The following is a 12,294-nucleotide window of genomic DNA, read 5'->3' as shown; positions in this document are numbered from 1 at the left end:
AAAAATTAAAATCAGAATTTCCACATGATCCAGCAACGCCACCTCTGAGTGTATATCCAAAATAATTAAAAGCAGAGTGTCTAAGGGACATTAGTACACCCATGTTCATGGCAGCACTCGTCACAACAGTGACGGAGAAGCAACCCTAATGTCTATCCACAGAGAAATGAGGGAAAAAAGGTGATGTATTTATACAACAGGGTAGTGTAGGAAGAAAATTCTGGCACATGCTACAACATGGATGAAACTTGAATGCATTGTTCTAAGTGAAATAAGACACAAAAACACATGTATTGTATGACTGAACCTATATGAGGTGTCTAGAGTAGTCAAATTCATAGAAACAGAAAGTAGAATGGTGGTTGCCAAGATCTAGGGGTGGGAGAGTGAGTATGAAATGGGGAATTTTTGTTTACTGAATATAGAATTTCAGTTTTGAAAAATGAAACAGTTATGGAGACTGGTGACATGGTCATGCAAATATACTTCCCACTTCTGAACTATACACTCAAAATGGCTAAGAGGGTAAATTTTGTTGTATGTAACTTACCACAATTAACATTTTTTTGAAAAGGGGGTGTTTCTTGGAATGTGAGGGCCTTAGTTGAAGAGAGTATTTAAGACATGTGATCTAGCCCTGGCCAGTTTGGCTCAGCGGTTAGAGCATCGGCCTGTGGTCCGGAGAGACCCGGGTTCGGTTCCCGCTAAGGGCATGTATCTCGGTTGCAGTTTGTCCCCGGCCCTGGTTGGTCGTGCGGGTGGCAGCCACTCGATGTGTCCCTTTCACGTCGATGTTTCTCTCTCTCTCTCTCTCTCCCTCCCACTCTATCTGTGCAAAAAATGGAAAAAAATGTCCTCGGGTGAGGATAAAAAAAAAAAAAAAAGACATGTGATCTAAATTCTGAGGTTCCCAAATGTTTTCTTACAACTCCCAAACTCCAAATTCAGACTCAGATACCTGCCTGTGTACATCTCCATGGGAATGCCTAACAGGTAACTTAGCACATCCAAAGTATACTTTGTTTTTCTACCCACGTCTGTTCCTCCTGGTCTTTCCAATGTCAGGAAATGGAGCTACCACCCACCCAGCGGTGCAAACTGAAAATCTAGGACTCGTTAGGAGTCCCCTAACCCCTCATTTCAAGTTCATCTTCAGCACTTGTTAGTTTCCTGTCCAAACACCCACAGCCTTCTTCCCCTGCACGAGGCCGTTTGCCCTCCCCTCTCCACGAGGCTGAGTCAGCGCCTCCCCCTTCCACCCTGCCTCTCCTCACCACGCAGCAGCCTCTCCCACGTGCCTTCAGAAATGTGAATCAGATCCTGTTGCTTCTCCTGAGTAGTTTAAAAGACAACGTGTCTTTTTTTTCTTAATCTTCACCCAAGGAAATGTTTTCATTTATCTTCAGATAGAGTGGGAGGGAGGGAGAGAGAAACACAGACGTGAGAGAGACACATCGCCTGGTTGCCTCCTGCATGACCCCGACCAGGGCTGGGGACGAACCACAACCGAGGTACATGTGTTGAGTGGAATTGACCCGCGACTCATTGGTCCATGGGCCGACGCTCTAACCACTGAGCCAAACCGGCCAGGGCAAGACAACATGTCTTGTTTAGAATAAAAATTAAATCCATCCCACAGCCTAGAAGTCCCTTCCTGGTCTATCTCTTGCTTGCTTTTCCGACCTCATCGTCCCCTTGCTCAGGGTGTCAACACCTGTCAAATGGGTGCAGCAGCAGTCAGCTCCCACATAGTGAGCGTCAGCTGTGCGCGAGACCAGGTGCCTCACAGGTCATCTCATACCGTCCTGCTGCAACCCAACAAGGCGTCGGAACCCTAAGAGTAACTGAAAGTATGGAGCTAGTACGCAGCAAGCTTGAGCCCAGAAGGGTGAATACTAGCTCTGGGGGAGGGAGGGAGAGACCTGGTTACTAAAAGAGTTAATTAAGAAGCTTCTTCCCAAATCCTGGCCCTTCCCATGCCGGCATCTGCCCTTGTGGGTTTAATGAAAAATCCAGGCGCTCCGTAAGAGCCTGTACAAATAAGTTCTAGGGCGCCACTAACTCATCCAGCAGAAAGAGGCCCTGATGCTGCCAGGGCTCCAGGGAAGATAGTGAGTGGAAAGGAGGTGGGTTTTTCGGTGGCAGGCAGACAGGATTTGCGCAGTTGAATGTGAGCTCCGCCCCTGCAGCAGAGCTGAAAAAGCCAGGATCCTGGCTCCTCAGCCCCTCTCTTCACAATATTTGATTAGGAATTTGGGGGCGGGACCCTGGCCTGGCACAGACCCGGACACTCTCAGTAGACATTCTCACTCCTTCTCCCTCACAGACACTTCCCTCAATCCAAGGAGTCCACAGAGCAGCGTGGTCACTCTCTGAAAGGTTCGATTCCAGGTAAGTGTAGTCATTTTACTTGCTTTTGTGTCTTGTAGTTCCATAAAGTAAATGAAGAAAGGGGGCTGGGGAGTGGGAGAGGACAGCAGAGAGGAGCCCTTTCCCCCTCTCCCTCTCTGGGCAATGACCCGGGGTGCTGGAGAGAGCCAAGGGGAAGTAGAAAAAGGTGTTCCAACATAATTTGTCCTGCAGCTCCTTTCAGGTTGTTGGGGGGACCTCCAGTTCTCGGGCACAGAAAAGCAAAGGGAAGCCAGCTCTTCCCTACTCCTACTCATAAATGCCTCCATCCTACCCCTGTGTCCCTGCAGTGTCTCATGCAGAGGGGTTGTGGGATTGAAACACTGCCATGGGAGGAGGGGAGATTTATGTACTGTGTGAGTGTCTGAGTGTGTGTGTGTGTGTGTGTGTGTGTGTGTGAAAGAGAGAGAAAGAGAAGTGTTAAGAGTTTACCATGTCTAGGGAGCTGTGAAGTGAGGGTCCAGTCCAGGGAAGGGGTGGCTTCCGGTTTGACCTCCCTCACTCTGATAGGAAGGACAGATGGTCCTTCAGAGTGGAAAAATGAAAGAAAAGCAATAACTCATGAGTGAGCTTCCCCAACTCACAGAGTGCCAGTCCTAGAAACTCCCCACCTCACAAAACTCTGAGCACAGGGGGGTCTCCATCATTAGGGGGTAATTTAAGAGTAGACAACCCTGGAGCAACATTGCTGAGAGATGGAGATAGGACAAGAAGAGGCATAAGGTCCCCACCAAACCCTGTCAGCCGTCAGGGTTCCTAAAGAGAGGCCAAAGTGGGCAGGATGCATGCCCCTGAAAGGCTGAGTCTTAAAGAGGAAGGTGGCTCTTGTCTGCCAGGTTACCCAGTCTGGAAGGAGAAGTGGAGACAGAGGCTCACTGTGCCAGCCTCCAGACAGCCACCTTGGTCCTGCAGCAGCCCAGAGCTGTGCATGGAAAAATGTGCTGCTGGCAGTAGGCCGCTCCATCAGTCTTCTCTCCTGGCCAGAACCAGGGCCCAGCCAGCATGCCCAGGTAGTGGGCAATCGGGTCGGCTTCTCGGAAACACTGTGGGCTCTTTGTCTGAGGCTGCAGGCTGCTTGAGAATGAGCCAGGGTGTCTCTCCTCTGCAGCCCAGAGGCTGATGGGATGAAGCTGGCCTAAAAGAACCGCTTTTAGGGAACAAAGAGGTCCAGAAGGGGTGGTGGCCACAAAATGACGATATTGTCACAGTCAGGGTCCTTCCCATCGGTTCCTTGGATTTGATGCTTGCTTTTAGACTTCTTTCTTTCTCCTGTCCACAGTTGCCAACCCCAGCAATGCCCAAAAGCAAGGTGAGAGATATATGAAACTTTTCCAGGACCAAACAGGTTCTAAGGATTCCCTATTCAAAGGTGACACTCATACCTCAGGAAGGTGCCCATTGCTCACAGGGGCTCTGCCAAACTTTGGCTGCAGGTATTCAGAGTCAGGTGCTCAGGACTGACACGTCACCCCCTGACCCATCTTCCATACCTTCAGCTTCCCTCATTTCTCCAGGCCTGTTCTTATCTCACTAGCATATAAGCTCAAAGACAAGAAGCCGATGCCAGTGTAGGGGTCTTGCTGTGGAGCCTGGTAACCCAGATGTCTCCTCAGGGAGCGTGGAATCGAGGGGGGAGAAGGACAGAATCCCACTGTAAAGCCACGTTCCCTTAGGCACATGTGAGGATCTCCAATTCCTATTACTTTTTTTTTTGGTGTTCCTCCATTCATTTCTCTTGGCCCCACATGGCTCTTACATAATGTCCGTGGTGGAGCATAAAGAGTGTTCATACTTTCCTAGACTCCACCGAGGTCAGCAAGTGGACTGACTCAGACTCCATGCACCCGGCCACTCGAGAAGGCAAGTGCTGCTGCTGGGAGCCAGTGTCCTCAGTCTGGAGAGGGTCTGTAACTGTTACATAAAAAGCCCTGTGCCCGCCAAGTAGCACATGGAGCCACAGCTGCTAACCTTGGAGTTTCCTCACCCGGCAGACTGTTCTAGACGCTGGCACTTTGGAGGGTAGCCCAAGCCTTGTGGTGGCTACAGTGGGACCACACCCCTCCCCAAAGACTCTAAACCAGAAACCCTCAGCTTGCCCAAGAGACTGAAAGATCTTTCAGGATTAGTTCAGCTCTTCCACTTTGAGGTCTCAAGCCACTTCTGGAGGTTTCCCAGAGACATGGAAAGAGCCACAGGGCTTCTTCCTTGGACTCTTGGAAAATGTTATGTCCCTGGGGAGTCCAAGTTGGATGTGAATTCAGGCCTGAAGAGTGCCCCACCCCCACCCCACAGGGATTGCTGTGGGCTCTCCAGCTGCCCCAACAGAACCTTCAGGTTGCAATGGATCTTTCCCTCCAAAAAAATGGAGCCGGCTCCCATTCAAGTTTTTTTCTTTCTCTTGAATCCTCACCCGAGGACATTTTTGCATTCATCTTCAGGTAGAGCAGGAGGGAGAGAGGGAGGAAGAGAGAGAGAGAAACATTGATGTGAGAGAGACACATTGAGTGGGGCTGGGGGCAAACTGTAACTGAGTTACGTGCCCTTAGCGGGAACCAAACCCGGGACTCTCCGGTCCACAGGCCGACACTCTAACTGCTGAGGCAAACCAGCCAAGGCAAGTTTCTTTTAATCTCAAAGACTGCGTCTGTGACTCTGTGACGAGGGGGAAATGCACCTAGTTCTCCTCAGATAGCCAAGGTCCAACTGGACCAAGTGTGCAGAATCAGCCCTCGGAGGAGGCAGGAGGAAGTGAGAGCAAGGCTCCTATTCTCAGGTGTTTGGCACTAAATCATGTCTGGTCAAGGCCTAAGGCTCACCCACTCTGCCTCCCTAGAGTCTCACTAATGCCCCCTTGCTCTGTTCTCTCTCCCTTCTTGCAGAGACACAATGCAGTGGGCCTCTGTCCTGGTGCTGGCAGGGCTCTGCTCCCTCTCCTGGGCCCAGTACGATGAAGACCCCCACTGGTGGTTCCACTACCTCCGCAGCCAGCAGTCCACCTACTACGATGCCTATGAACCTTACCCTTATGAGCCCTATGAGCCTTACCCTTATGGGGTGGAGGAAGGTCCCGCCTATGCCTATGGCTCGCCACCCCCACCGGATCCCCGAGACTGCCCCCAGGAGTGCGACTGCCCGCCCAACTTCCCCACGGCCATGTACTGTGATAACCGTAACCTCAAGTACCTGCCTTTCGTCCCCTCCCGCATGAAGTACGTCTACTTCCAGAACAACCAGATCTCCTCCATCCAGGAAAGTGTCTTTGACAACGCCACGGGGCTGCTCTGGATCGCTCTCCATGGCAACCAGATCACCAGTGATAAGGTGGGCAGGAAGGTCTTCTCTAAGCTGAGGCACCTGGAGAGGCTGTACCTGGACCACAACAACCTGACCCGGATGCCTGGCCCACTGCCTCGATCCCTGAAGGAACTCCATCTCGACCACAACCAGATCTCACGGGTCCCCAACAATGCTCTGGAGGGGCTAGAGAACCTTACAGCCTTGTACCTGCAACACAATGAGATCCAGGAAGTGGGCAGTGCGATGAGGGGCCTCCGGTCGTTGATCTTGCTGGACCTGAGTTACAACCACCTTCGAAGGGTACCTGATGGGCTGCCCTCAGCCCTGGAGCAGCTGTATCTGGAGCACAACAACGTCTACTCTGTCCCCGACAGCTACTTCCGGGGGTCACCCAAACTGTTATATGTGCGGTTGTCCCACAACAGTCTCACCAACAATGGCCTGGCCTCCAACACCTTCAATTCCAGCAGCCTCCTTGAGCTTGATCTCTCCTACAACCAGTTGCAGAAGATCCCCCCAGTCAACACCAATCTGGAGAACCTCTACCTCCAAGGCAATAGGATCAATGGTGAGACCTTGACAAAGGGGTATGGGGAGTGGCTGTCTATTTCATTGGAAAGACCCTCTTCTGAGTGCTAGAGGCAACAAAAAAGAAATAGCAATAGGGCAACTAGAGAGCCCAAATAAAGCAACCTGGAAACCAAGCCTTACACCTACACTAAACGGCAGTGTATCTAAAATTCAGTGGGGGAATGGGTTGGTAAGAAGACTTCCCACAAGAGGTAAGTTTCAATCTAGGTCTTGAGAGATAAGTGGCCAGAGGAACTCAGGAAAAAGCCATTCTGGGAAGACAAATTGCCACTAACAAAGGAACCAGTCACCTGTAGGGGACAGCCAGGAACTTCATGTGTCTGAGAGGAAGGGGTCATGCATTGAGCAGCAGTGAGGTATTAGCCTGGGAAAGTTTGGGAGTGGCAGTTTATAGAGAGAAGGGATTTAAGTTGAACTTCTAGGATCCATCCCGGGAGGAAGGTGGGCTAAGAAACCATGGCATCTGTACCTACTCACTGACCCAGAAGAAGATGAGTTCTCTGTTTCCACACGATCTACTCTTGCCTCTACAGCCTGGTCTTGTGTTTGGGTGTTTATTTGTTTCTCAAACTTAACAGCTGGTGAACAAGAATGTGAAGCCTCTCAGTGCTGAATGCGATACTTGTTCTGGCTGTTCTCCCTGGACTTCAAGGACCCCCTGGAGGCAGGGCAGAGGTTCCCCTAGGAAAACATGAGCCTGACCATCACAAAGCCCTGGAGTGGAGGGCAAGGACACTGGGCTTCTTGTTCTCCAAGCACTTCCCTGCAGATGTCTAAAGGAACCAAAAGAGCTGCTTCTCTGCCTCTAAGAACTAAAACATTCATTTCAGCTTGGATTATCTAGTTGTTTTTCAGCTCCTCCTCAGAATCTGTGTTCAGAATGCACTTACATTACTCCAGGACCTCTGATGTCTTAATACTAATTGGAAGGTCCTGAACCAGCATTTAACCTCACTTCCTCTGTCAACAAAGTCCCACTCTCCCTGGGGAAAGAAAGACTCACTCATGACCACTCGCAAAGGGCTTTGTAGTAGAGTCTGCTGAGAGTGAACAGCCCCTGTAGAGACTGAGTAGTCACCCTGTTTCCCTTGATCCTTTTTCTCCCCGTGCTAGGGAATAGACCAGTCATCTGGCAAGATGTTAATGAGCTGGACAGCCCTCTGAGTGAGAGAGGCCCCAGTCACAGAGATTGACAGTGGGACTAGAAAGGTAATGAGGTGTCTGGTCCTCTAGTTCGAAGTGCAAGACTCCATCATGTGCACTGCAAACTGTTTTGTCTTTCAAGCCTCTCTTACTTTGGAGGTCTTCTCATTCCAACAGGGATGGTTCTCTAAGACGTCTCTATGACACGGAGGGTTTGACATTTACCCGTAGCTGTCCCATCATTCCACTAGTCTCCTTCATCCCACCCAGGAGTCACCACTACTTACCTGCCACCCATTCTGAATCCAGGACTTTCACATCAGAAATGTCATATTGTAGCATATTGTATGCTGTGCTTCATCAGAGTTTGATCTTGAAAATGTGACAGCAAAGAGCAGCTGTCATGGGTGCAAACCCATCTGTTATTGCCTAACTATACAATCAGAGACACCTGGGGTGGAAATGACCTCATCACAGCATCCAGCAGCACTCTGCCCTCATGCAGAACCACATCTGCTGCTCAAATATTAGGGGGTCCACCCTTTCCAAAAGCTCTGATAAAGATAAAATGACTTTAGTAAAGCATCACAAGGTCTTGCTAGAAAGTTCTCCCTGTAGTAAAAAAAAAAACCCAAATTTTCAGTGTCTACCCCAAATCCCTTCTTGTACAATTTAAGCCAAATTCTCTTGGTCTACTTATTCGTATCTCTCCTAATCTTCTCTTTAGGCAAAATAACACCAAGTCCTTATTTTTCTGATTATTGAATTAATACACAGGAAGTGCTTGGTCTAGGGCCTGGCCCATAATTGAAAAAGCAATGCACAATTACTCTTATTATTATTAGCTCTTCTTCTTATTGCCACTTTGAAATTAGCAGGCATAATTTTGTTTTATTTTACTTTTTGTATTGCAAACATGGGGACACTGAGACAGAGAAGGAAAAGCAGTCTCTCCAGGTTACTCAGACTATGTAGTATAGCACCCCGAACCCCTGCTTTCATTGTCCAAGGACCTGGAGCCAGGCGTCTCTGGCTGAGAATGTGAGGATTATCTCTCTGATTCACATCACCAGCAGGGAAGATAGTTGCCCAAGCTTAGCGCCTCTCCTAGGGCGAGTGACAGGCCCCTCTGCACAGACAGTTGGGGACCAGAGGTGGGGGTGCAGGTGGAAATGCAGCAATCCTCTGCGGGAGGATCCAAAAGAAGGGCAGGAACTAAAGGGTGTGCAGGGGGAAAGGCCTGCCCTCTCCCTCCTCTTCCTTATTCCACTAGCATCTCCCTCAGTTTTTCCAGCCTGGCAACAGCAAGGAAACACAGCTCGGACTGTATTCGGTAGCTTTGGGATCCAGTGGAGCAGGGCGGGTACAGCAGGAGGAATTTGGAAAGACTTATGTCAGTTTTTAATCTGGTCTGGAAAGTGTCCTGAGTCTCCAAGCAAAAGAGCCCTGTACTATTAATGAACTTGTAGGAGAAACACAGGGGGGCTCACAGTACCCAACATGTGGATAGAATCTACATACACTGTGTGTCCAGCAGCCCCCAAGTATCCCCATATTTATATGTGCAGAGTTGGAATCCAGGATTTGAACAGATGGTCCGAGGGCTCCAGGCGAGGGTAGAGATTGTATCCTGGGACCTCCAGCACAGTCCGAATAGGGCTGGATATTATACTTACACTTTCCTTCTCTCCAGCCCACCCCACTCCACTGCTTCTATGCGGACATCACAGACCCAGTCCCTGGCATTTGCTCGTACCCCAACCTGCCCACTCAGAGTCCACTTGGTCTATTCTCCAGGACCAGAAGGGGTACATCCCCAAAGCATTTCAGATTTTCTCTCCCTACCATAGTACTCTCTAGAGAAGGGCATTTCTCATCTCCCTGCTATGCCCAGAGTCTCATTATACTTCAGGGTTGGATTTTCTGTCTTCTGTTTACAGTACAAGCTAATTGGCTGCAGCCTCACCCCGTCTTCTCTTGGTCAGTTCCTAACTGAGACTGAAAACCGTTGATGGTGCTCATTTAAAAACATGTTCTTCACTGGCCTGTAAGCTCTCTGTACTGTCTTCCTTGTGACCTTCATTTCACCCCCATTGTCTTTCCCCCCACTCTGCCTCCACCATCGCCCCTGGAAAGAGTCAGAAAGCCTTCCTCCCACTCCCGATGCCCAGCTTCAGGCTGGCATAGCTCCTGACCACCATCGCAAGCGGAGGAGCACCTCGGGTGGATGCCAAAGCAAGCCCCGCTCTGGGTCAGCCCGCGTGAGACAGTCTTGGAGATGTACCATGCGGATCCTGCCCTTAGGACCCAACCGGAACCATCACTCACATCAGCGATCTTCCTCAAGCTCTTCCGCTCCGCGTTGCCGGAGCCCAAGAGGCCTCGGAGATTTTCAGTGATGACTTTCGTTGTCCCTGCTGGACTTTTAACTGCGTTCTTGGTTTTCTCCTTTCCAGTTCCTGACCCAGTAGACGCTAGACAGAGGTGGTTACGTGTCTAGGAGGATGACCAGAGGGAGAAGAGGGCGAAAGGCAGCAGAGGGATTTGTTAAAACCAAACAGAACTATTGTACCTATTAGGGTTACATGGTTTAGGGGGAAAGTTTCAAAAGGGGAACATTCTTTTGAGGTTAAAAAAAAAAAAGAGATAATCCATAATCATATAACATGCAGGAGGCAGGGGAATTATGCACTTGACTGTTGAGGTTCATAGCAGCCTCCTTCGCCTGTGGTTGTTCGTCTCCCGCAGAGCTGTGCTCACTCCGGCCGTGCTCCGAAGGGAGACGCACAGCCCCTCACAGCTCTGGCGTGCAGACCGTTGTCTCTCCGCCCAGGAGATCTCACTTTAATTTACCGCCACTTTCTCCGTCTGCAAAGTGGCAGGAGATATTCCAGATTTAAGCCCCAGCCCCCACCCCCACCCCCCACCCCCCCATCCCCCCCCACCATTTCCCTTGTCTTCCTCTCAAAGCAATTTAGCAAAGCCCTCTCAAAAGCTACCCATACTTCAGAGCTGCTAGAGCCGGGCTTTGATTTCCTTCTGCTCCCCCTGCTGCACACAGGTGGTAAGACAGCAGGTCCTGGTTGGAAGAACACTCAAGGACATCCCAGGGTCTGCAGAGTACTGTCTAGGCTAGGGGTGGGCCGGAGGCGAAGCTGCAGCCACAACAGAAGTCCCAAGTTGGCCCTAGTTTTGCCTGCCTAGTGGTGCAAGTCAGCATGACTTCAGTCCTGGCCAAGTTCCAGCCCTGGCATCAAGCAGCTTCACGGGCTGTCTGGCCCTGCCGTAGATCCGGGTCTCTGATCCGGGCTCCTCCCACCCACTTCCGCCCCTCTTGTCCCCACAGAGTTCTCCATCAGCAGCTTCTGCACCGTGGTGGACGTCGTGAACTTCTCAAAGCTGCAGGTGCTGCGCCTGGATGGTAACGAGATCCAGCGTAACGCTATGCCGGTGGACGCGCCCCTCTGTCTGCGCCTGGCCAGCCTCATCGAGATCTGAGCGGCCCTCGCACTGGGCGCGGGGCCCAGGGCCCCCACGCCCCACTGCATTTGGCTTGATGGTTTGGTTTGGCTTTTGTTGGAAGGTCTAGGACAGACCATGTGACAGAACTCCAGGGGCTCCCCCTGTAGTCTTCTTTCGCTGTAGGCAGGGTCAGGTGGGATGCGGGGACAGGAAGCTTTCTGCTGGGGGACACCTCCCAAGCGCTCTTTCCTAGGACAGAATGCAGCCGAGGGAGTAATCCTTGACAGCCCCAGCTTCAGAAATCTCACTACCCTTAAATTCTTCCCGATGATCTGGTGCTATGAACTTTAAAAATTGCTTGGGGAAAGTACATAACCCACTTTTCCAAAAATCCCCGACCCTCTGTGAGCTGCGATGACAGCTCTCCCACGCTTGGGGCTGGCCATGCGGTTCCTCTGGGCTGGCACTCGCTGCCCCTCAGACTGTATCTCTTGTCCAGCTGCCTCCTCTCAACACCACCTCGTCCAGTCAGCTTGCTCCACAGGCAGCTCTTCTATGCCTTAAGCAGAGACAGGAGGCCCCAAGGCACTCGGGCGTCTGCCTGCCAGAGAACCCACACTTGTGTCTCAAATTGGAAAGACACCAAGAGTCACCTCTGCGTCTCCCTGGCCTCACTCCTTGAAAGCCACCACACTTGAGGTCACCAGTAAGGTGATGCATTCAGGGCCTGATGTGGAAGGAGACAACCAACCTTAGGTTTAGATAAATGTGTGGGACTATATTTAGTAGCCAGACAGTTCTTTGAAGGTAGATCAGACTTCAAAAGAGGAAAGGTCAGACTCAATAGGCTGGACTGAGGAGGCTTCCCAGTAGTTTAATTCCTGTCCCACACTCTCTGCATTGCTAGCAGCTCCCTACTTTGGTCGTTGTCCTCAAAGGGGAGACCATGTGTTTCTCAAAGCCTGAGAAAGGTCATGTGGCCTCTCCTCTTACCCAAGCATGAAGGTCTCCATCATGATGGGAGAGACAGATTCCAACCAGCCCTGGACCTGCCTGCTAGCCTAAGGAGGAGGCTGTGCTTCACCTCCATTAACTGATATGTCCTAAGGCCACAGTTCTGTGGTACCAGCTCTGGCTGGACATGCTCCCAGGCTAGGCAGCCAACTCTTTCTTGTGCTGAGCATAAAACTCTCTATTTTTGCATCTGTGAGCTGCACCCTCATTACTGAATATGCCTGTTGCTTTATAGCTTGGCTGGAGAGCATTGAATTCTCCCCATTTCTGAAAGGTAATGTTGCATGGAGCTTAACCCTCTTTCTCTTTGGGGCACCATAGGGATGGAGCCATCTGGGAAGCCCGGGGCAGGGACTGCTGGAAGAGAGATAGCCCTAG

At 50.8% G+C, this 12,294-nt stretch overlaps 1 protein-coding gene across 1 annotated transcript; it reads left to right on the top strand.

Annotated features, from left to right (window-relative positions):
• The first annotated feature begins 2,349 nt into the window (after window positions 1–2,349).
• On the top strand, window positions 2,350–11,267 carry FMOD (fibromodulin). Its single transcript, XM_036272984.1, has 3 exons — window positions 2,350–2,391; window positions 5,289–6,274; window positions 10,787–11,267. Exons 2-3 carry the CDS (start codon window positions 5,296–5,298, stop codon window positions 10,936–10,938), a joined length of 1,131 nt encoding a protein of 376 aa, XP_036128877.1. The 5' UTR covers window positions 2,350–2,391; window positions 5,289–5,295; the 3' UTR covers window positions 10,939–11,267.
• Window positions 11,268–12,294: the final 1,027 nt, after the last annotated feature.

Source organism: Molossus molossus, unplaced genomic scaffold (assembly GCF_014108415.1).
Source record: "Molossus molossus isolate mMolMol1 unplaced genomic scaffold, mMolMol1.p scaffold_m16_p_20, whole genome shotgun sequence".
Classification (NCBI taxonomy): domain Eukaryota; kingdom Metazoa; phylum Chordata; class Mammalia; order Chiroptera; family Molossidae; genus Molossus; species Molossus molossus.
This window is presented reverse-complemented; position numbering and strand designations above follow the sequence as displayed.

Excerpts from the sequence above, each read along its gene's own strand:
- FMOD (XM_036272984.1), top strand. The coding sequence starts at position 5,296 with ATGCAGTGGGCCTCTGTCCTGGTGCTGGCAGGGCTCTGCTCCCTCTCC. Across the intron at positions 6,275-10,786 it reads CCAAGGCAATAGGATCAATG|AGTTCTCCATCAGCAGCTTC; the intron begins GTGAGACCTTGA and ends TTGTCCCCACAG.